This window comes from Fusarium coffeatum, assembly GCF_003316985.1.
Source record: "Fusarium coffeatum strain FIESC_28 chromosome Unknown BRIP53273_contig_24, whole genome shotgun sequence".
In the NCBI taxonomy this organism is placed as follows: Eukaryota; Fungi; Ascomycota; class Sordariomycetes; order Hypocreales; family Nectriaceae; genus Fusarium; species Fusarium coffeatum.
Genome location: NW_022157821.1, coordinates 1 through 23,474, shown reverse-complemented (window position 1 = coordinate 23,474; position 23,474 = coordinate 1). Strand labels below are relative to the sequence as shown.

The 23,474-nt window shown below is 47.0% G+C and overlaps 9 protein-coding genes across 9 annotated transcripts; 3 read left to right on the top strand and 6 right to left on the bottom strand.

Moving 5' to 3' along the window:
- Nucleotides 1-431: 431 nt before the first annotated feature.
- Nucleotides 432-1,677, bottom strand: FIESC28_00836 (uncharacterized protein; the record flags this gene model as incomplete). Its single annotated transcript, XM_031154987.1, has 2 exons — nt 432-808; nt 855-1,677. The coding sequence occupies 2 exons, from the start codon at nt 1,675-1,677 to the stop codon at nt 432-434; spliced, it is 1,200 nt and encodes a 399-aa protein (XP_031020927.1).
- Nucleotides 1,678-3,128: 1,451 nt separating this feature from the next.
- Nucleotides 3,129-4,067, bottom strand: FIESC28_00835 (uncharacterized protein; the record flags this gene model as incomplete). The annotated part of the gene is made up of 1 exon (XM_031154986.1): nt 3,129-4,067. One exon carries the CDS (start codon nt 4,065-4,067, stop codon nt 3,129-3,131), a length of 939 nt encoding a protein of 312 aa, XP_031020926.1.
- A 1,764-nt stretch (nt 4,068-5,831) lies between these two features.
- On the top strand, nt 5,832-6,638 carry FIESC28_00834 (uncharacterized protein; the record flags this gene model as incomplete). Its single annotated transcript, XM_031154985.1, has 2 exons — nt 5,832-5,933; nt 5,979-6,638. 2 exons carry the CDS (start codon nt 5,832-5,834, stop codon nt 6,636-6,638), a joined length of 762 nt encoding a protein of 253 aa, XP_031020925.1.
- Nucleotides 6,639-6,913: 275 nt separating this feature from the next.
- Nucleotides 6,914-9,931, bottom strand: FIESC28_00833 (uncharacterized protein; the record flags this gene model as incomplete). The annotated part of the gene is made up of 1 exon (XM_031154984.1): nt 6,914-9,931. One exon carries the CDS (start codon nt 9,929-9,931, stop codon nt 6,914-6,916), a length of 3,018 nt encoding a protein of 1,005 aa, XP_031020924.1.
- A 502-nt stretch (nt 9,932-10,433) lies between these two features.
- On the bottom strand, nt 10,434-12,041 carry FIESC28_00832 (uncharacterized protein; the record flags this gene model as incomplete). Its single annotated transcript, XM_031154983.1, has 2 exons — nt 10,434-10,850; nt 10,896-12,041. The coding sequence occupies 2 exons, from the start codon at nt 12,039-12,041 to the stop codon at nt 10,434-10,436; spliced, it is 1,563 nt and encodes a 520-aa protein (XP_031020923.1).
- A 1,070-nt stretch (nt 12,042-13,111) lies between these two features.
- Nucleotides 13,112-13,708, top strand: FIESC28_00831 (uncharacterized protein; the record flags this gene model as incomplete). Its single annotated transcript, XM_031154982.1, has 1 exon — nt 13,112-13,708. One exon carries the CDS (start codon nt 13,112-13,114, stop codon nt 13,706-13,708), a length of 597 nt encoding a protein of 198 aa, XP_031020922.1.
- An 85-nt stretch (nt 13,709-13,793) lies between these two features.
- FIESC28_00830 (uncharacterized protein) lies at nt 13,794-16,482 on the bottom strand (the record flags this gene model as incomplete). Its single annotated transcript, XM_031154981.1, has 6 exons — nt 13,794-14,252; nt 14,296-14,625; nt 14,670-15,335; nt 15,383-15,521; nt 16,294-16,436; nt 16,480-16,482. The coding sequence occupies 6 exons, from the start codon at nt 16,480-16,482 to the stop codon at nt 13,794-13,796; spliced, it is 1,740 nt and encodes a 579-aa protein (XP_031020921.1).
- Nucleotides 16,483-18,491: 2,009 nt separating this feature from the next.
- On the bottom strand, nt 18,492-19,541 carry FIESC28_00829 (uncharacterized protein; the record flags this gene model as incomplete). The annotated part of the gene is made up of 3 exons (XM_031154980.1): nt 18,492-18,955; nt 19,001-19,097; nt 19,146-19,541. The coding sequence occupies 3 exons, from the start codon at nt 19,539-19,541 to the stop codon at nt 18,492-18,494; spliced, it is 957 nt and encodes a 318-aa protein (XP_031020920.1).
- Nucleotides 19,542-20,856: 1,315 nt separating this feature from the next.
- On the top strand, nt 20,857-23,408 carry FIESC28_00828 (uncharacterized protein; the record flags this gene model as incomplete). Its single annotated transcript, XM_031154979.1, has 4 exons — nt 20,857-20,985; nt 21,274-21,846; nt 21,895-22,580; nt 22,637-23,408. 4 exons carry the CDS (start codon nt 20,857-20,859, stop codon nt 23,406-23,408), a joined length of 2,160 nt encoding a protein of 719 aa, XP_031020919.1.
- Between the last annotated feature and the right edge of the window lie 66 nt (nt 23,409-23,474).

Here is a 23,474-nt window from a genome sequence, read left to right as displayed (position 1 = left end):
ATGATAGTTTTCAATTGTGGTCAAGGTAAGCTGGGATAGTTAAGTACCCCGCGATGCTCGCGTAGACCTTCGGAAGCTTATCCGATCGGATTCGTCAGCCGATCCGTATGACGCTGTCGCCCACATTAGAATTGACGGCAGTTTGAACAATTGCCGTCTTTTAGACTGATGCTTTGCGTAGTCTAACTAGTTGGCGATTATTTTTGGGGTAAGCGCTGTGAGGGTCAAAGTGTAGAGTCTCTTGTATATGGGTACGCTCCGCAAGACCGGCCAATAATTCCGAGAACAATACCTGGAGATCGGCTATGGACCAACAGCGACTTCAAGAACGGGTCAGCGAGAAATTCGTAGAAGATCAGGCCCGTGATGTCTTTCAGATTCTTCATTATCAATAATTCTCAATTAAGCTAATTACTATCCATTACTCATATCTATTCCTCAGCACCCTTCAGGCTGAAAGTGTATTTGGCCTGGAGAACGTAAGGGTTGCCACCAGGCTCAAAGAATTGCTTCTCGTCGCGCATCCACTCAGGGTGGTTAATTCCGTCAATGTAGTCCTGAACTTCAAGAACGACACATCCGTACTTGGGAATAGTTCGGGGGAAGTCCTCGTTGTCTTCAAGACCCTGGGTGCGCTTGAGAGGGAAATCACCCTTCTGCTGTGTGCAGCTGTAGAACTGGAAGGCATCTTGGTCAGAGTAGATGTCGACCTGGATACCGGACCAAGAAGAAGCGAGGGTAGCGACGGGACCCTCGGTGCGCCAGTTGTAGTTGCCGAGTTGGCCACGGTTGACGGTGTAGCAGTTGTCTAAGTTGTTAGTTGAGTCTTCAATAGCTGGGTAGGGATTACTAACCATAACCGGTGCAGTTGAAACCACATTGGTTCTTCAGGTCCTCGTTGTTATCCTGGTCGCCAATCATCTTGGGCTTGCTCCAGAAATCATGGACGGATCCCTTCTTGTTGGCAATGATGTCACCAGTAGGAATGAGGATGTTGTCAACGTCAACACGCTGGCCACTGTAGGGCATGTGAAGAGAGTGGTTGGCGACAGTGTTTGTCTCGTTGTTGGCGAAACCGTCGAGGTTCCAGTAGGTGTGGGAAGTCAACATGATGGGAGTCTTCTTGGTGGTGGCAAGAGCAACAATCTTGATATCCCAGTCCATTCCCTCGAGAGTGTATGTCACGTATGACACAACCTCACCGGGGAAACCCTCCTTGCCATCGGGGTCGACGATGGAGAAGGTGATGCTCGAGTCGGTGTAGGACACAACAGTGAAGTTGCGGTAATCCCAACCATCAGGTCCACCGTGAAGAGTATCAGCGCCCTTGGGAGACTCCTCAGTAGGGTTGTCGTTAGGCTCAACGTGGTAGTCCTTGCCGTCAATCTCAAAAGTGCTGTTTCGGATACGGTTGGCGTATCGTCCAGGAACACCACCAAGATGGGGATGAGCCTCGTCGATGCTGTAGTGAGTGGCGTTGTCGAAACCAGCAACGATATCTCGAGAGATACCGTACTGATCATCGATCAAAAGGTTGGTGATGGAGGCGCCGTAAGGGATAAAGGCAGCCTTGATACCGTCTCCAGAGAGCCAGTATTTTCCATCCTTGTCAGGACCCTTACCCTTGGCAAAGGCCGAAGGGAGGAGAGCAGCAATGACAGCAGTCTTGAAGAACATGATTGCGGTTGGTCGAGTGGAGACTGATCAGCAGAAGAAAGTAACGGCAGCTCGGGCAAGCTTTATAGAGATTGACGATGCAGCGTCGGTACACAATGCGGAGTCAACAAGCGAACATCCACCTTCAGAGTTCCCCTCTGTAAGGATGCAAAGAGGTGCAAAATGTTCGCATGACGAGAGGTCAAGGTTAATGACTGGCGCGCCTGATGAAAGCTTGCTGTTGCGACTTCAGAAGTTCCTGGGGTAGCTTTGAAGCTAAACCTTTCCCCAGGTTTTCCGTTTTCCGCCAAGTCGCCATTGGTGCGCGTGGGATCGGGTATATTAGCGAATGCTTAGCGTCAGCATCCATTGCACCAGTTCGATTGTGATCATCGTGCGGGGGAAATTCAGCCTGTTTTGCTGAGAGTCAGACTAAAGAGGGTTGGAATCCTTTGACCAGGCCGGGGCAGTAAGCGATACGGTCTAGCTGTAGATGGACAACATCCCACCAATGAATGCAGTAACTAACTGAGCATGGACAGTTGACAACAATTACTCCGGTTATTAAATGAGAGTTGAGGTTATTGAACAGGCTGAATTGATATCAATTGACCTTTTACTTAGAGAATCCCGGCATTTGTCCAACAGAAGAGGGATCCAAAGAGGCTGGGCATAACAATGAACCATGGGTCTGGATTTCTTGGTGCGGAGAAGTCCTGACGTCACATGGGTACCCTGCACACAAACACGATGTTGCATTGAGTGATACCACGTGCGAGAGAGGATGAAGATCTTTACTGGAAGCAGACAGACATCGCGTGGTGGTGCAAACACGCGAGAAAAAGACAGTCTAAAGTCAGGAACAGAGGATTAGTAGACTTCAAAGCATGAGACATTGTTGCAAGATCTTCGACGTTGGAGCTGTTGATAATATGATTGGGTTCCGTTCAATTGGAACGAGATGTCAGATGAATGACGTTGTGCTTTGGCTTGAAACATTGTCTTGTCGCGTTTTATGGTGGTGCAAGTGTAGGGTAATGTTGAGGAAGAACGCATTGGCAACTTCGCAGGATGATAAGAAACCTCTGTTGCCGATAAATCATGTCTAGCTTTAATTTAGAGTTGATAATTGATGACTCGGTGTAGTCTAGGCTGAGACTTTACACGATAATTCAAAATACGTTGTGGTGAATTTGACCAGAGTTTTTCTCGGTAGAAGTTAGGATTCTTTTTGGTAGACGGAGCTCACTTTTGAGATTCAGACGACAAGATGACCAGCTCCACCAATGGACAGTGCGTATCTAGATCTTCCACCAATAACGGCTCAAGACTAAGACGCTAAAGTAGACGAATTTGCAGATTATCTCTCCGTGATGACCGTCTTGGCACTAGCGCCTTATTTCTTGCGATGCTGAAAAAAGTCTACTGTAAAATTGGTATCACTATCTACTCGTCTAACATATTCTCGTAAATCACCACAAGTAAGCCATAGCGGCAAACAATCCTGCTACCAAAAGACCCTTCGAGGGCGCTGTGAGAACTCCCTGAGACATACCCTCTTCAAAACCCTTCTCTTCACCGCCCAAATATTCAGCACCAAGCTTCGTCAAGCCTCCATCGCCATCAAAAAGCGAAACACTCTTTCCAGTCCACTCGTTCGCGTCATCCGTCCTAAAAGCTCCAAACCACGCGTAGGCTTGGACATCATCTCTGCTGTCCAAGTTTGGTAGCGTCTCATTCATCATTGCAAACGTAGCCTCCTCATCGGCTTGCGGGAGAGCCATTTCTGTGATCCAGAATGGCGCATCAGGTGCAGTCTCATTGTAGAATTCTCGAAGGCTGTTCAGCCAATTATCCAAGCCTAGCGCATCACCGTACCAGTGCACAGCGATGAAGTCGGTAGGACATCCGTTATCGTCGATATCGTAACACGACTCGTTAAAGTCGCGTAGCCAATCCAGACCGCGTCCTGAGCCTGTAACGCTAGGATGACTTATCGACCACTCGCGCTTTGCGTCTCGTAACGGAACGATATTCTCGATGTATGCTTTCGCTGCATCTTTGGGCGAAATCGAACTTCCTCCTGTATCTTTCTCACCGTCTGGTTCATTGAAGGTGAGAAGATGAGTTGAAGAGTCCGGAAGGCCATTCAGACGGTTTGTAAGCTCTGAGTCTGACGCATCGTCGAGGCCATGGATTAATGGGATGAATGGTAGTGAGTCTCCAATGTGTTGTGAAGGCCAGAGTGACCAGGTGTAATACCAGGCGATTTCGGAGTTGTTTGATTTGAGAAGGTTGTTATCAGACTCGTGTTCGTCGCCATGAAACGCAAGTCCTCGTTTTGAAGAGAGATCAATTCCCTCAACGACTCCGTAGAGCCATAATAATTGATGAAAAATTGACTGACGCATTTTGACTATAACAAATGATGATTATTGAGCGACTGTCGATGTTGTATTCAAGGCTGTATTTAATATGCAAACATCACCAATAAAAACAGGATTGAAACACATCAGCCTTGTCAGTCTACGTTTCAAAAAGTCAGGGATTGCCTTGGAATTTCATCCCATCTTGTACGTGTCGTTCATTTCTTGGAGTGGCGATGGCCTGACGCCTTGACCATGATGTCATAGCATGGCCAAGATGCCCTGCCACGATACCAAGACTTGGCACCGTCAAAGATATCACACCGCTTGAGTCAGGAAGCCATGATAAGCTTATCGATAGAGAGAATGTTTATTTATAACCTTATCTTTATCGATACCGGAGTCCAGTCAACGTCTAACGATTAATAAACTGCACAAGTATTAAGAAGATATTGCAGCACTAGAGGAAAAGATGATATTTGTTAAAATATTTGTTAGAACATGTTGCAAGGGGAAGAGCGATAAGAAACAGTAGTAACAGCGTTCAATGAAGGAACCAGTTGCGTGACATATAATGGCTGATTGTAGTGTACAGACAAGATTTAGATGCAATTAAGAGAAAATAGAACTCTCTAGATCTTCTAACGCGTATTTAAATCACTATTTAACTTTTGATGCAAGGTACTGATAGACGTAAGTCTGAGAAAAGTCCCATGTACTTCTGTTGATATGACTTAAGGCTTGAAGTGCTTGACGAGTTTACCAAGTGAACTTAAAGATGCAGAACTGCAAGGTCTTATAATCAACATACGGAGGCATGCTGACTTTCAATCAGCTGCTAGAATATAGTTTGGGGTGTTTGACGTGCTCACCTGCCGATATAGGTAGTCGATTTCTCCGGAGGGATGAATAAGGTTAGATCTCCGATAGAGGCCCGAATATCAGAAAGCGACCGACATGTCGCCGCCACGTGGTTGGGTAAAGAAAGAGGGGTATTGGTTACTATGCGAGCATGAAGGTGCAAAGTCTCGCGATAGTTTCACATGATCTTGGTCTTTTCACTACACCCTAGGAAGGCTGACCAGGTAGCTCGTCTTGAACACAGCCAGACCAGTATCGGAACGGAGCGTTCTTGTTCTCTTCCAGCGTTGATAAAACTTCACTAAACTTGATACGCGGCTGTTGAAGCTGAGGTTTTTCATAACATGTCCAAGTTACCGTTTCTTCTCTTGACCCGGTCTTGGAAGCATGTCAGATCATCAGCACCCCAGATTTGCAAGGATACGGAAAACCTCCGACCATCCCCAGCTCTGGGCGGAGTCTCCGCCTGATGTTCAGGACCAACAGCCTAGAAACGGCTCTTTTTATGCAACCTGTCTTGGCATTGACCCCAGACATGCATGCATTCGGCCCGCGGCTGATCGACGTAATCTTGTAAGCCAATCCCTTCGCATGGAAACTTCTTTGTTAGTCACTCGATCATCGTGAAGGTGGCCATGTCATGTTAATGACGTGGAAAGCGCCGAAGCCCTCGGCATTTGGTCCCATATTCAGAGGTGGGTGAGGAATTGGAGGCCCTTTTTACATTCATAGGGGAATTGTAAGTCCTCGCAAGGAGATTGCCTACTGGATAAGGAAACTGGTCAAGCTACGGGACAACGTGAAGAAACGGCAGTGATCATCGTGAGGATATTAAGAGTCTGAGATTATATGAGACATATCGCATATAAAAAGGTGTCGACTTCCTTCGACGTAAAACACCATAAACCAGACAGATTACACCAGTATCACTATCAACAGGATATCAACATGTTTGTTCGTCAAGTTCTTCAGCTTACCTCCCTTTGCACCCTGGTTCATGCCCATGGATATCTCAGCAAGCCCATGAGCCGTACCGGGCTTAACGCAGAGGTATTTATATCCTCCCCTCTACCACTCCCATACTGACAACATCAGGCCGGTCCAGATACATGCCCCGAGTGCACCATCCTTGAACCTGTAACCGCCTGGCCAGACCTTGACTCCGCTGAAGTCGGCCGCACCGGTCCATGCGGCTACAATGCTAGAGTCAGCGTCGACTACAACCAACCCGGCCCAAACTGGGGCAAGAAACCCGTCGCTACATACTCACCCGGCCAAGTCATTGACGTACAATGGTGCGTTGACAATAACGGTGATCACGGAGGCATGTTCGCCTATCGTATCTGTCAAGATCAATCCATTGTCGACAAATTCCTCGATCCGGACTACATACCTACCCAAGCTGAGAAGCAAGCTGCGGAAGATTGCTTCGAAGAAGGCCTTTTGCCCTGCACTGATGTCGATGGACAGACCTGTGGATATAGTCCTGACTGTTCGCCTGGTCAGCCATGTTATCGCAATGACTGGTTCACGTGCAAGTCGTTCGATGGGAATCAGGACGGCAAGGGATGTCGCGGTGTTGATAATGCGCCGATCAATTCGTGTTATACATCCATTGCTGGAGGCTACACTGTTTCTGGAAAGATCAAAATTCCAGAGTATGTGTCAAACCACACTCTCCTTTCTTTCAAGTGGAATTCGTTCCAGACGCCTCAGGTTTACTTGACTTGTGCTGATATCGCGATTACCGAGTGAGAAGGTCTGGATGGAAGGGGGCCTGGATTAGTATAAGTTGGAGACAAACGCTTGTCCTTCGTTTACCATGGAAGAGGAGTAGTTAATAAATATGCCACAAAGTCGTTAATCCATGATATCTTTAACATGAAAATCTCATTGAATCGAACAGTATTATTTGGAACTAATCTTTAAAAAGTTCAAGAACCCAAATGGTGCTTCCAAACTGTCCCAGCTCTTTCTACCCTTTTCGTCCTCTCTTCCTCTTCCTTCGCTCTCTCGTTGTCAATTCGCATTTACGCATTCCTATGCTGCTTTTTCACATCCTCCCAGAACGAAAAGCGACACATAGGACGTTCCTCATCTTTCAAAGCCTCGCTAAGCAATTCGAAAATATTGATGGCATCCTCAGCCTTCTCACCATCCCTCAGATAGAGCTCAATCGCATTGAGATACAAATTATTCCTCTTTGCTGGGTTGTGGTTTCCACGGAAATGATATAGGAAGAGAGAGTTACCCTTTTGCTCGATCTCATTATCCACAAGATCCTCTTGATACTGTTCCTCAAGTGCGTTCTCGACGCGGGCGAACACGTCAATAATGACATATGTGATTTGGGGGTAATTGAGGCCTGCAAGGGGCCTTTTGGGGTCGAATTGGTTGCCAAAGCCGTTTACATCGTCAATGAAGTCTTCTCGGATACGGCTGAGGAGTTCATATTCAGCCGATTTGTTGTTCTCAAACTCGGGTAGATCCTTCGGATCGGTTGTTGATGATTCGGGTATCGGTGTTTGAGGAGTAGATCCTTCCAAGGATACGGGCACAACAACGGATTGTGTTAGTGGCTCCTCTGCTTTACGGTCTCTGCCACCATCGCCTTCAGTTGATATCTCGGTCTGTTCCAACCACACTGTTTCTGAGCTATGCGTCCTGCTGGCCAGTCTCAGCATACGTATATCTTCCTCTGAACGAATCCCTTCATCGGTAACCTTTTCCCAGTCCCAGCCAACTCTTCGATAGGCTGTTATGGTAGTCTCCAAGTTGAAAGTGTTGCACTTGGCCAAGTCCCAGTAATCGTGCATGTCCCTCCCAGAGATATGTGTGCGCGTGCCTGATTTGGTCTCGTGTAGCTTTGCTAACAATGCACGGGTTTTACCCACAGGAACCGGCATCCTTTGAGTTTCTATCTCTTCCTTTGTAAAGAAACATTTCTCAAACAAGATCTCCAGACCTTCCCAGAGAGGAATTCGCTCCGTCAGATACCTGGTCCCCTTAAGATATCGGTAAAGACGTATCAAGAGCAATGGTTCGCGCATCTCTTGCCATAGATGCATGAACGGTTTATACGACAGTGACAATGCCTCTTCGAGTCCGGCACCACATAGGAATGGCGAGAAATCTTGCAGCCCATGTTTGGTATTATTAGCAAATAGCGATGGAGGTGTGTTCTGGAACTCGTTCTCGTATTTTACTTCGACCGTCTGGTTCCTTGCATTTTTGGCTTTGAGTGGGAACCTGCCAGCAATGTCCTTCACAAGTTCCTGGTCTTTGGAGTAAATGTGTGAACCAAGGAATTTGGCAAAGTGAAGGTTGACCTGGTCAATACCAGCCCGGGTCTGTGCATGACCGGTGGCATCATGACAAGATGGTATTCCCAACGTCCACAAAACACTGAGTGAAAATGGGTAACCGCCAAAGGAATTCTTCTGCTTACGATCCATGAATAGATCGATGTCGCGAGTTGCTGAAAACGTTGCTGGGTCTTGCAGACGGTGACCAGCGTCGGCAGAATTATACCATCCCTTGAAAACGGTGAAAGAGTCCACGATGCATTGGAGCTGGAAAACGTGACGGGGTTGAATCATCTCCTCAATCTTAGTAGTCGGCTGATTCGGGGTTTGCATTGCCAAGGTTGTAATTTCGGCGGCGAAGTCATTAAGACCGAAGATTGCCCTAAGATCTTCTAGGTCGTTGGCTGCCAACCAATTGATATCTTCCAGCTTTTGACTTTGATCAATCTTATCGTTGCGCAGTCTCCTAGGGTTTGAACACACGTTGACTAGGTCGAAAAGCCACCGGATGGTGTAGCTTCGTCTCCAGCTCATTCGTTCCTCTTCAGATGCCGCTGCCAGGTCGAGGTTTTGATCCCAGGTACCAAGACTCCTCTTCATACCTTGCGTTGGCCTCCCAGTCCTGTTCATTTGGTGATTCTCAAGGAAGTCTTTCAGAATCTCATACATGTTCCATAGGAACTGCTCCTTGATATCCGAAACCACTCTAGGGTTCGTCCGTTCCTCAGGCGTCAAAGCCTCCAGTTGAAACCTCCCCTGGGCTTGATCGATACCACCTCCGGTAAGAGTGTTGATGAGATTCAGATAAGACGTTTTCTTCTCGGGAAAACGAACAGCCATCTGAGAAGTCGTTTTGCTCATCATGGAGAAGGCAACCCTGGATACACCAGCTGCCGCAGCGGTGTTAACACCCTCGTAAGCAGCCTGTTGCCAGGTATCTTGGACGAATCGTCGAAGCTCGATCCATTGCTGAACCGCGGAGTATGTAGCAAGTAAATAGCTGTCTCCGCCATCGGCGACTCGAATCTCCTCGAAGGGAATTGGCTTGTAAGGTTCGTCTTCAGGCTTCGGTGCCTCGGTTCTGTTCTTGGATTTGTTCGGCTTCTTTCCGCCCTTTCGCCCTCCCTTCTTCCCCTTTCCTTTTTTACCACGTCCTTGTTGTCGTCCTTGTTGTGACGATGGTCCGGCCTCGGCGTCTGACTTCTCTTCACCCTCAGATGCTTCACCGGCTTCACCGGTTTCAACCTCTAGTTTGTCGTATTTACCGATGACAAACCTTTCAACCTCCTCGACGGACACTTCCACAGAAACCTGGTTGTTCTTCTCCCATTCTGGGCCATTAAGACGATTGTAACACCTTTCGATAGTGCGAATGAAGGCTTGATGGGTAGCATTACTCTCAACCAATTCGGGACTGTTGATGAACCCTGAGAGTTCATCGTACTTCTTCCCGGCGCTCTTTCTCTTGTCGATAGCGGATTTCAAACAGTTGTAAACGAACGTTTCACCCTTTGAGAGGTACCCTTGTGGGGAAAGGTGGCCTTGTTCAACCAAGAATTCGGTCAGAGTGATAAAATCGTTCGTAGAGATCTCTTTGGACCTCTGAAGCGCATATTTCGGTCGGTCTTCTGATTCTCTGTTGTTGTTCAGGTTTATTTTAATGAAGTCTGAAGTGTGCACCAGCCAGTAAGCGAAGATGCTGGTGTCCTGTTTGTAGGCGATATACAGTGAGTCAGAAATCATCTTGGTCACGTATGACATGAATTCATGAATACTGAGGGAAAATGTGATAAACAAGGTAATTGAGATGGTGTTGTAAATTGAAACGCGACAGTGAGTGTCGAAGAAGTACGTTGATGAGAGTTGGCAATACCTAAACTTAAAATATCTTCCAGTGTGGTGGGACTGATAATGGACTAGCGCTATCCACAGTTGGCTTGAGCGCCATGGGTATCTGAATAGAACAAAGAGCTTTCCTCATTGTTCAATGGTGCTTACGACAATGCAGTGCTGATTGACCGCCATAAGCTCGGAGACATCAATAGACAAAGAAAAGCACTTGATTGCCAGCCCTCGGCTAGAGAAGTGGACGATCAAGACAAGGGCACGAAACGTTGAACAAAGAACTCGAAGTGTTTGTTAGGCACATTAAGTTCGTCTAGATATAACAATAGATTTAGCTCAACAGCCACTTGCGTAGTGACCTAAACTCGAGTTGCCCTCAGATTCATTCATTGTCTCCAAATCAAGAGCTAGTAGGCATACTCGTCAACTTCTCTCCCGTACTAGCCTCATCCGCTCTCCAAAGCGAGGTTACAGTCTTCCACTGTGTATAAAATCTCAACCCATCCTTTCCATAAAAGTTGGCCAATCCTGTTCCAGCCACACTTCGCTTGTTACCCGTGAATGAGAACATGGGTAGAGGAACAGGGATGGGCACGTTGATGCCAACTTGTCCAGCGTCAATTTCTTGCTGGAACAAAGAAGCCTTGGCGCCGTTGTTGGTAAAGATCACCGCGCCATTGCCCCATGCGTTGGCATTGATAATCTCGATTCCTGATTGAAGAGTTGAGGCCTCCATGCACAGGAGGACGGGACCAAAGATCTCTTCGCGGTAGCATTCCATTTCGGGGGTGACACCTGCAATGACAGTCGGGCCGACCTGTGATTGTTAGCTTAGACTCTCAGTGTTAGAATGGTGACTTACCCAGTTGCCATCTGGGAAACCCTCAGGCTTCCATCCTCTTCCATCAAGAAGAATCTTGGCTCCCTCCTTTTCAGCACTAGTAATAAGAGCCTCGCATCGATCACGAGCCTGAGGCGTAATAAGTGGACCAAAGTCAGACTTGGAATCGAATCCACTACCAGCGATATGATTCTTTGCCTTTGTCACAAGATCGTCTAACCATTGCTTCGCATCGCCCAGGGTGATCAAAACACTCAAAGCCATGCATCTTTGTCCAGCAGCGCCAAAAGCAGCCCCGGCAATCGAGTCAAGGGCGTGGTCTTTGTTTGCGTCTGAGCTCAAAAGCGCATGGTTCTTTGCGCCGAGGTTAGCCTGGACTCGCTTTCCATTGGCTGAACCCCGTTGGTAGATGTATTCTCCAGCTGCGTTGGATCCAACAAAGGAAATGGCTTGAATTTCTGGTTCATCGAGGAGGAAGTTGACCGTGTCCTTTGATCCGTGCACGACATTGACGACACCAGGAGGAAAGCCAGCCTCTCTGCACAGCTCAGCAATCATCATGGCAGCTCCGGGGTCACGCTCTGATGGCTTGACAATCATGCAGTTTCCAGTGACTGTAGCCAAGGGCAGGGACCACAAAGGAATCATGGCGGGAAAGTTGAAAGGACAAATGGCAGCAGTGATACCCAGAGGCTGTCGGTAAGACCTTGTCTCCATATCCTTTGCAACCTCAAGTACCTCTCCAGTAAGCTGGGTGGTAATTCCACAGGCCGTCTCGCAAACCTGCAATCCACGCAGAACATCACCCTTGGCATCAGCAAAAGTCTTTCCTTGCTCAGTAACAATGCTTGTCGCGAGATTATCCATATGTTCACGGATCAAGTGCGTCAGCTTAAACATGATCTGCTGACGCTTAATGATGCTCGTCCTCTTCCAAGCTGGAAAAGCAGCCTTTGCTGAGCGGACTGCTTCTTGAAGTTCATCAGTTGTGCTTTCAGGAACACGAGTGATGGTGTTGTTGGTAGCTGGGTCATGAACGTCGATCCATTTCGTCGTCTTTGAGGACACGAGTTTGTTGTCGATGAAGTTTTGGGTATCTTGGGGCGAAGATAACTTCTCGTGGTTCCCGGGATAGATGACTGACTTGTAGATTGAAGTTGAAGGCATTTTGACAGATTATTACGTTGATGAACGAGGAAAGAAGTTGTTTTACAGATTGATATATAAAAGGCGGAAACCTTCCTGATACACGTAATATGAGACGGCCGGCTCCGGAGGCAGACCGACAGTCCCGTTTATTTACCCCGCACTCTTTTACTTGGAGTTCTGGGTCTTGTGACAGCTTATCTAGTGCTAAGCGGGGCCGACAGCCGCTGTATCTGGCCTCTAAATGTCATTGAACAGGGCAAGCCTATGATAACTGTCCGTTCAAGACATTGTCGTGTTTGTGTTACTGTTAACCTAAGCTGTAGGATACGTGGCAGGTTGGCAGTCTTTCTAGAGAGGTCCCCTGCAAATTGGCGAGCGGTCTGCTAAGTCCTGTTACCAGTGGGTGTAATCAGCGCTAATTGTACCGCCAGTGCACTGCCTAGAGAACACCGGCTGCGGTTCCCTTTGGGCCGGTTTCGCTTCCGGACCCACATTGACGATAACGATGGCACTTCCTACGCAACACAATAGAGCTGAAGGAAACTGAACACTACTGACTTGATAGATTTGAGGCTAATGTTAAAGAGAAGTGTATATCATTCATGCTAGATAAAGGTGTATTGTACTCTAGGCGCCAAGGAGAGGGAAATGAATGGAGCCTCGTTGTTAGGAATTCCAATTAGAGATGGACATTGCCCTATGGCTATGACCACAGGTAGCGAGAGATAACTCTCAGATACCTAAATTACAATACTATTTAACGCTTTCAGAACTATTCGAATAATGATAAACTCCAAGAGAGGAAGTAACTGTCACTAAAAAAATGACAAACGTTACATTGCAGTTGGGACATAAAATTAACTGTAATAACAAACAAACAGGGATCTTACTATATACACTATTGTACAAATAAAGTATATACAGATACAAGTTAGAAGTGTCTTTCCTCATGGACTACATAGCACTTGACGGTTCAGAGACATCTGCCTAATCGTCATGCAAGATTGCGTCACGTGCAAGCGCTTCAATGACCAGGGAACCGTGAATTTCCATAAAACACAAACGTGAACCCTACAACCACCGAAACCATGGAAGTCGGTCTTTTGCCTCTCAATGAGCAGATATCTCGCTTCAAAGATGCCATTCAACAAAACAAAACACTTATGACAGTTCTGGAACGCGCAGCCGGGATGGATCTTCCAAATTGGTACCTCGCAGCTGGTGCACTCACCCAAACCGTCTGGAATGTCGTCACAGAGAAAGATCCAGAACAAGGCATTGATGACTATGACCTGATTTATTTTGACGGCTCAGATCTCTCATGGGAAGCCGAAGACCAAATCATTCAAAAAGGAAAAACGATCTTTGCGGATATTCCAGTTGAAGTTGAGATTCGGAATCAAGCCCGCGTCCATCTTTGGTACGAGAAGAAATTCGGCAAGCCGTGCCCTCAGCATCGTTCTTCTGAAGGTTCAATGTTGACTTGGGGAACTAACACGGCCTTGATCGGTGTCAGATTGAGGAATGATGGGGAATGGGATATTTATGCGCCGTGGGGACTTTCTGATATGTTCAGACTTATTGTGAGGCCTAATCAGCAGATCATGACGGAGGAGACGTGGAATAAAAAGGTCCAGAGGTGGATCAAGATTTGGCCTGAGATTACAGTCATGCCGTGGAAATAGTGTATCTATAGACTTCAACAGATAAAGGTAGTTGATCTCAACTATTGTACTAGAGCTGTGAAAAAGAACAATGTTGGACACCTGTCTAGAGCTCAACCTTTGGACCAACGTATACCTTGTTGGCAAACAAGAAATAATAAATCGTAGCAAGAATCGCAATTCCGCCAGTCATCAAAGGAGCATAGTTCATACTCGCAGCATCAACAGGAGTCTGAGGTGGCCACAAGCTAAAGAACCATACGATAAAGATAAACATGCATGCAAAGGTATTGTTCAAAATACCAAATATTCCCTTGAGATGCCAAGGACCCCACTCGAGAACCTGTCCGTCGCCGGCAATGTTCCTGATCTTGTAGTCCCTATCGCAGCGACGATAGAGGAGGAGAATGGCGGGCATGAAGTAGGATGCGTAAAGACCAGAAATTGCAACTGAAACGATGGCGTTGTAGACGACTGTTGAGCCGAGGTTGATAAGTCCGATGAGGCAGGAAATGAGACATGTGATTGAAATGGACCAGACTGGCATGTTGGTTCGAGGTTCCACCTAAACTGTTAGCTGTGGAGATACATGAGATGAAAGGGCGTACCTTGGAGAGAGTGCTTGAGAAAGGCATAGCATTGTCACGAGCAAATGCCCATAGCATTCGTGATGTGGAAGCGATGACACCGACGGTAGCGGATAGTGTCATGAGGACGATGAGAGATGCCATACCCGCTGTTCCGTTGATGGATCCTGTTGCTTGGTAGAAGATCTCCATAAAAGGATATCCAGTCGGAGTTTCAACAGCTGCATCAATGTCGGTGGCGCTGTAAAGCATGGCAATGATCATGCCGAAGCCCAGGAGGCCGTTGATGGTGATACTGCCCATGATGGAGCGGGGTACAACCAGTGAAGGGTTTCTGACCTCCTCGCACATCTGATAGGGTCAGTTACGATCCTGAACGGGGACGATAGACTTACGTGAAAAGAGCAGTCAACGCCAGTAAAGGAAAAGACGCAACCCAACAATCCAACCCACCAAGAAAGACCCTGCGAAGGCCACATTCCACCATTTCTCCACTCGGTGAAGACTTCCGTGCCATTGTCGTTATCTCGAAATACAAGAAGAGTAATAAGAATCGCAAAGAACCCAATAAGATGCAGAATCAATATCATGCCCTCCAGGATAGGAAGCAAAGCGCTGACAACAGTGTTGATGATAATAGCCACTAGGATACAAGCCCAGATCAGCAATGTGCCGTGCCAAGTCTGCGCTTCATAGTCCGGCCTCGTGAAAATGACAAGACCCTGTATCATCGTCGCGGTCAGGAATCCCGCTGCAGCAGAAGTTCCCTGCCATCCAGCAAAGTTCATCCATCCAGTGATGTAGCTAAGGTATTTCGAGTATCGAGGCGGTGCTAGCATGGCGACCCAATGGTATTGACCGGCTGCCATGGGAGCGATGGATACGAGTTCGCAGAGGGTCGCGAAGGACGAAAGGACACCGATCCAGACAAAGATGAAGCCGTATATTATACCGGCGCTGCCACCGTTTGTCAAGCCGGGAGCAAAGTTCATTAGGGTTCCTTCCCAGGTAACGAGGACGGCGCAACTAAATCCGAGGATGGTCCAGCCTCCAAAGTTTCTCTGGGATGTGTTAGTAGTGAAGATTGAGTCGCGATGTTGGAGCTTACCTTGAGAACTGACTTCTTTCCTAGCTTGTTCAATTGTGCACTGTCCATATGGTCTTGGTCGCTATGCTGCGAGACATCCTCGACCGTAGGCCTGGCATGCTTTCCAGTAGCCATCTCGTCAAGTTCGTATCGATTCGCCCTATTGAAGGGACCGTAACAACGAGAGAGTTGAACAAAACAAATTGAGGGGAAAAGAAGGACTCTGTGATTGAGAAAAGAGAGTTCGTACGACTGTTAAAAAGTTAAATAACCCATGCTCGCTCACATGTTGTTGATCCCTGCCTCATTGTGTTGCATGCAGTCCAACCAACAGCCGAGAAGAGAGACACAATCTTACAATGCATGAGACGACGTGCAGACACTGAAACTGCTCACTGCTGATCATATCCTTGTCCAAGCCAAGTCCTCGTTTAAACAGATGGCACATTCAATTAACCTAACGGCCCGCAGCGGGTGATACTTCTAAAAACATACATACAATGCGCATATCGGAAATAACTTTAATTCCTTGCACCAACAGAAGGAGGATCGACAAGGGCCTCCTGGCTAGTCTGCAGTGCCACAGACGCATTCCACGTACGACCATACTTTCCAGTCCCCTGTAGCTCAAATGCCTGGTGGTGAGATGTTCCTCCGCTTCTTGTGTTGTTGCTTCTGCTTAGTGCCCCAAAAATATCCCCTGCGCCCATTTGTCCAGACTCGAGGCTTTTTAGAAATCTCCACCAAAAAGGAATGCAGGTTGTTGTTATGCCGACACATTGAATGACCTGGTTAATAATTGTCGGCCTCCACATGTCGAAAATGGGAGTTTGTGAGGAGATTGCGCGTTGGTAGTACATGATGTGACAAATAGCTGGCGGGATTGTTCTGGTTTGTTAGTTATTGTGTTGGAGGAGTTTGATTGGACTTACAATATGCGACAGCCAAAGACGCCAATTACCATGGCTTTCGTGCCCAATGGCATTTGGAGATGGACCAGTATTCCGAGGGTGACGGTGGTAATGATGAAGTCTGTCGCCATATTGACGGCATCGGCATAGATCCAAAATGCGACCTGACAAAATTAGAAGAGTTGACCGATGATGAATGGCACATACCATATCGATGCATTGTCCGTTGAGGTAGTCCCAAGGATTGGACACAGGGCAAGAAAATACTCGTACAAAAATTGCAGATACAGTCCAACCTCCGACCAGTATTTGAATGGGTAGAAGTCTTCTGTGCGACAGAGGCGACATGTTCCAAATCGTCGTCGTCGCCGAAAGCTTGGATAGACCCAATGCCAGGAATAAAAGAATATCGGATGCAAGTTGGCTCTGTGCATGTTAGATTTGACTGTACAACCTCAGACTACCATACCTTCAAAATTGAAGAGACTTGTGACACTGATACATCAAACCTGCCAAGCCCATTCAAGCCTTGGACATAAACGGTGGTTGATTGAGCAATGCAAACAACCTACCAAAGTCAGCGAACCGTGCATCGTGCAACACAACAGACTGACCATTGACGTAAGTATCATTATCTCATCCGAAGTAAAGAAGCTTGACTTTTTCACAGCAGACAGCCGAGTAAGGATGCGAATAAACACCGAAAATACCGTAACGACCATCAGAATCATCGATACCGCCCTTATAACAGGCGATTTGTTATAAGGCGTCTCATGCTCGCGCGCAAAGAGCATCTTGACGTTGCTACCAAGATATTGAACAAACGACGTCAGCTATGGAATGGGAGGGTCTGCATTGATATGGCTCTTTAGCTGCAAGGCACGGATTCGACCATGGCCCCGGTACATGTCACACTACAGAGCAAACTTTCGGGAATATCGCCATTCACTTTGAGCATGAATGATTGGAGGTTACAGGTCAAATTGCAAGGCGTACAACACGCAACTTGTGCGGCTGGGTGTTGGCTACAGGACATGACAAAACATGTAATACTAGCTGTTGGTTGTACGCAGTCAATGCCGTCCTCCTAAAGGATCTTATCCTCGCCCAACGTAGGAACACTACCAACGTCTTTGGAGACATCATCTGCAGACAATGGCCCCTTTGTTATGACCTTTTGCTACGGAACTTTCCATGTTTGAGCCAAGATGGGTAAATCCTCCTTGCGGGCCGGGATCAACGCCCGTCGGGCCTATTTTGCAGATCAGGGTTTGAACCAATCAAGTTTCGATGGTCCTTGTCTCGGCTAGCAGGCGAAGACATCCGATTCTCGCGTACAGTGTTGAGGAATTTCGTTCTCTCGGGATATCTTGGTCAATTTGCTTCTTGTAAAGGGACTTGTACCTGGTTCCTCACCTACTTCTCATGCGTTGGTTAGAGGCAGAGTTTAGATTTTCCCCCTTTTGCTTTGCATGACCAAAGACTAATTCTGTCAAATAAAGTTCCTTCCAAAGTTCCGTGTTCCAGAATTATTAATTTCTTAGTCACATAGTTCCGCGGCAAAGGTGCACACACCTGACGTTTCCCACTGCCGAAAGCTTATTTAATTGAGGTAAAGCCAAATCCCATACGTGGCGTGCTTGTGTCGAAAACCGTTAGGTTTCAGGGTATCCAAGCCACGATAAACACATGTCGGTTGACAAACGAGAAGAGAAAACTCAAACCAGGTCAAGGGTTGTCACAGCGTTACATTTTGAGTACGAGCCGGTCCAATAAAGCCCAGTCGACAGGGTTTCGGTGTGCACAACCAACAACTGCAACGTTGGAAAAGTCAGATCATTGTTTCTAGCACCGAAAAGGAAGGAGTGGCCGCTGCTGCATCGCGTGCAGCTCATTGCTTGAATTCTTCTCGACTAGACAACGGAGCGCGGAGACAAAAAGCCGGAAACCGGAAGCTGGGCCCAGAGCCTCGATGGACAAAGTGGACTTCGTAACTGAGATCAAGAATTCTATAGGGTACATAATAATTGAAATAAGCACAGTAGTTGGTACCTCAATATATGAAAGCTCCATTCTCTCAACTACTTTACTCTAGGAAGCGCGTGGTTCGAATGTCTACTCATATCCTTCGAAGACGACTTACCAGGAATGTTTACAGGTTTCGCCGTTGTCTATCGATATTTGTTGGCGTCGGTTCGCCCTCGAACCAAGGTGAAGCCTCATGCTCTCTTCACCAAAATCACCGCAACAGCCAGCCTATCTGCCATAACCGACCAGTCCAGTGAACCACCATTTTCCTCAGCTGCATCACGTACTTTCTGCAAGAGAATCTTCACAATGTCACTCTCGGTCCCAACCAGCTCGGGATTCGCTTCTTGCCATCGATTGACAGCTCCGAAACTGTGAACAAGCTTTTCAAACATCATCAGCTGCTTGTCTAGCGGGAAACCCCCAGCTTCAGTGAACCGCGTGTAGGTTTTGGGAAGATATCCATCATTCCCCTTGAGCTCGTGGCGCGCAGACGATTTCTTGTCGTACAATGAAGCGGTGTCTGGGTCATCCCATGGCATAGGCAGATTGATGTATCCGTCGTGCGTGAGCTTTGTACCCTCTGCGGTGTACGGTGCAAGCACGTTCTCTGAGAAGTCGTCATATATGGCTGAGAGTTTGTCCTCGGACGCGTCTGTTAATGTTAATAAGACTGCTAACTTAATCTAGGCATACGTACTGGAGTTTCTGAAAGCTGTCCATATACCAACAGTTCCTCCTGGCTTGAGTAACTTGGCAGCCGCTTTCCAGAACTCGGGCATTTCAAACCAGTGAGCCTGGATGGACGTTAGCGATGGACTATACTCAAGCTCACAGATACTTACCGCAGTAGCGGCTGTGATAAGATCAACTGAAGAGTGTTCAAGGCCATCAATCTTGTCAATATCCTCAGCGCCAATCACCTCATACACAATCGGGCTACCATTCTTAGTTGTCCCACTGAGCTCCTTGGCTGTCTGGATCATACTCTCTCCCGGATCAGCTCCATAAACGACATCAAAGTGCGGCGCCAGCAATCGCGTCGCAGGACCCGGTCCACAGCCTACATCCACCACAGTTCCGTTGCTACCACCAGTAGAGTTGTGCTCTTTCATCACAAAGTCAATTAGCTTTTCAGAGTACCCAATGCGACCTTCCGCATAATTGGTAGCCTGTTGGGCGGTGAAATTTCGAAAGATAGCATCTTTCGGCTGATTTTCTGGGTGTGATGCCTGCGTCATTGCGGAGGTCTTGAATTCCGAGAAAGTCGTCGAGATTATCAGCTCACTTGCATGAATCTTGTTGCGTCTGACCGCAGCTTTATATCTCGATGATAAGGATTTCGGGAGACATAGTAAATACCGGTCCGATGATGACGTGACGACAGTTGTACGGACCGCCGGACTAAAACGGTCCTGAGTAAGACAAAGATTCTTGGCATGATAAGACGGGCAGATATGCAGACATATAATACAGTCGTGTATATTCAGTCATATATCTCAAGTGCAAATATTTTTATCAACTTTTCTGATGGTCATCAGTCATGTTGTTATATGAAATATCCAGGCATCCTCGAATCTGGGAAATCCGCATTCTTCTTTACATATACCAGCTGGAAATTGACCTCATACCTTTTTATAGGTTTGCAGTTAACTGGAAGAATAGTCAAAACACTTGCAAACACGCTGTCAGATAAATTCGAGTCCTGATGATTATATAGAGTTTGAACTCAATAGAGTCTGGGTTTCTGGGCAGGTTTAGAGGGTCTCTATATTTGTGGATAGTTCTTCTTCTCTATTTCTGTATCGTTAAGCTGTATTCTTATATAATACCATATATGCGCTCAGGATAAAGCTAACTATGAATATCTATAACTTTATGACCTTGGCGGAGCTGTAAACCGGAGCTCTTTATTAGTTACTGCTTACCTATCTTATCCTAAAGATACATATTTGGTAATTCGACGATACGCAAAAATATCACCCTAATGACAAGATGCTAGGCTTCTTTTTCTTATTTGTTTCTCTTTTTATTTCGGATATATTCCTCAGCAGTTTACAACACATGTCAAACCCCTTTACCCCTGTTAATCCGCGGAATCCCCACGGGCCAACAAGGTTTCGTCCACGTTTCAGGCAAGGCCGCAAAATTCAGACAAACTACTGGCCACGACAAACAGTCCAAACTCGATTGAGATTTAATGGAGATTTTGCCTCGGCAACTGTGGATTAATACTCCAAAAGTAGCATTATGTCCACGACGCAATCTTCAGTCTGTGGGGCATCACGCCACGGGTATCCGGGTTGCGGATATCCGGGTATCCTACAAAACTACCGGTCTGCGCTTTTTTTCCCAACACTCATAGAGGTGATTCGTCCAATTGCCGTATTTATTGTAACTCGCACTAAACAGTAACCCGAGAACCCGAAGATCGGAACTTCGTGGCTCACACGCCGATAGAGACGACATATATATCTAGGTGAGCTTCAAAGTGAATACAGCTGCAATCAGTCGATTGACCAATATCGTACCCAGGCATCAACAAAATTCGTCAAAATGGAAAAGCAACAGCGTACAGTTATCATTGCCGGAGGCGGTATATCTGGCCTCTCTCTGGCTAATATGCTGGAAAAGGCTGGTGTGAATTATATCTTGCTGGAATCCTACGACAAAATTGCACCTCAGGTAGGCGCAAGTATTGGTTTACAACCCAATGGACTTCGAATTCTTGATCAATTGGGTTGCGCAGACGAACTGATATCGCTTGTTGACATTCCACTCGACAATTCATATATCAGAAATCATGATGGTTCTGTTATCAGGCATCATGGCGATATTCAAAGGCGCTTATTAGAGGGGTAGGTAGAACTGACAGTTACCAAGACCTCATATGCTGACTTCAATAGACATGGATATCCAACTATCTTCGTTGATAGACAGTCGCTCTTGGAAAGTTTATATAACAACATTCAGTCAAAAGATACGATTTATCCTGGTCAAGCTGTCAAGTCCGTTATGGAAACAGAGGACGGCGTCCAAGTCCTTACAGATAAGGGCAAGGTTTTCAAAGGAGATATCCTCGTCGGAGCAGACGGCATCTACAGTACTGTCCGAGAAGAAATGTGGCGCATCGGCAACAAAGAGTCTCCAGGATACTTTCCCACCGACGAATGGTCAACCGTACCTTGCTATTATAAGTGCATCTTCGGCCTTACAACCTCGGTGCCGAAGTTGACCAAAGGAACTCACTACATTTACAACGACAAGTTCTCTTATCTGGTAATGGTTGGTCCAGGAGGAAAGTTTTACTTTTTCCTCTTTGTCAGACTGCCTGTTCCTTTGTACGGAAAGGATATCCCGAGATATACGAAGGAAGACGAGAAGAAACTTGCTGAAGAGCATGCTGCTGATCAAATCACGCCTGAGGTCACGTTTGGCGATCTTTATGAAGCTAGAACTAACTCTACCCTAACGCCACTTCATGAGTGGGTGTTTCAAAAGTGGCATTACAACCGCATCATTACAATTGGTGACGCGGCTCATAAGGTAAGATACTCCAATCCCTCTAACATCAGACGCTGACGATCTACCCAGTTCGAACCTTTAACAGGTCACGGTGGCAACTGTGCTATCGAATCTGCTGCTTCAGTTGTGAACCATCTCCTCTCAGACGAATGTTCCGACTGGACCACTTCCCAAATCCAAGCTGCCTTCAGTGCTGTCCAGGCAGAGCGCCACGATAGAGTACAATGGCTTGTCGACGACGCACATAAAACGCAGGAAATGCAAGCCAAGGCTACACCTATTCTATCAGTTCTCGGTCCCATCTTGGGTCGACTAATTAATACCGAAGTCGCTCTTCGACTCGGTGGTAGGAAGCTTGTCGATGCTACTCGTGTCAACAGTCTTCCTATTCCACACCACGACCACAAGGTTCCATTTACCGACGAGTTACCTGCGAAGCCTCTATCGAGCTGGATTCCCATCGGATTCGGTATTTTGAGCCAGGGAGCTTTGTTTCGTCTTGCGAACCAGATTCTTCTTCCTTTTGAGCTGCCAACTACTTTCGCAGGCGAGCCTCTTGTAAGACACTACACAGGCCACAAGACTGTGGACAAAATATTGTCTGTCTTGGTGGCTGTATTTGGAGTTCCTCTGGCATCGCAAAACAAAGCGGTGACGCTGCAATTTCTTGCCTTTACGCCCGTGCTTTTCTCAACAGTTCTTGACTGGACTCTTGAGAGCTACCGAGGTGGTTCAAAGGGCCTTCTGTCATCGTTGTAAGTAATCTAATCAGAACCAACGCAAGTACTTTGCTATATTAACACTTATTTAGCCCCTCCGTGTTTGGCATCGGTTATCAACTCAAGGGCATCGGAAGAATTGCGCCTCTGTACCATTTGATCTCAACATGCGAGACCATCATTGGGGGCACTATTATGACTGTTGCGGGCCGCTCAATCGATAAGGCAGCTATCATGTCAGCTGTTACTGGCATTGGCCTTGGATATATTCTACCTACTGCGCTAATGAGCTGGCCTTTTAACAACAAGGCTACTTGGCAGCAATTTGCAGCCCTGTGGCAGCCTTTCCCAGTCTGGGTCGGCTTAATAACTGCCGGTACTACAGCCATACTGCGCAAGAGAGAGGCTCCTGTCCAAATTGACTCAAAGAAGCCGGCAGCGGAACAAAAGCGAGAGATGCGCTCGTTGCTGAGAAAGGTCTACATAGCCGGAGCAGCAGGTGCAGCACTCATCCATTTCTGGTCTCTCTACCGCATCGTCACCAGTCGAGACCTCAGCATTTCTAGCGTCTTTGGGACCTTCAAGTCTCTCCTTTATGGTGGGTACAGTTCTGGGACAGAGAACAAGATCTTCAATTTCTTACAGCGTGATATGTTCCTGAACGTTGCGTCTGTTTTGGCTCACAGTCTGTACCGAACGCTGGATCTGAGATGCAAGGGATACATCACGAACAAGGAGGCTGTGACAGCTTCTCTTGCCACTATGGTTGCGCAGCCGATTGTCGGACCTGCTGCGGCGCATATCGGCTTCCTTGGTTGGAGAGAGGAAATGTTTGCCCGAGTTCATAAGCGAATCGAGCACTAGAGCCTGTTCAAGGATTGCTTTCAATCTTTACCCTTGCCTTCTTCTCTTTTCTTTTTTTTTTTTTTT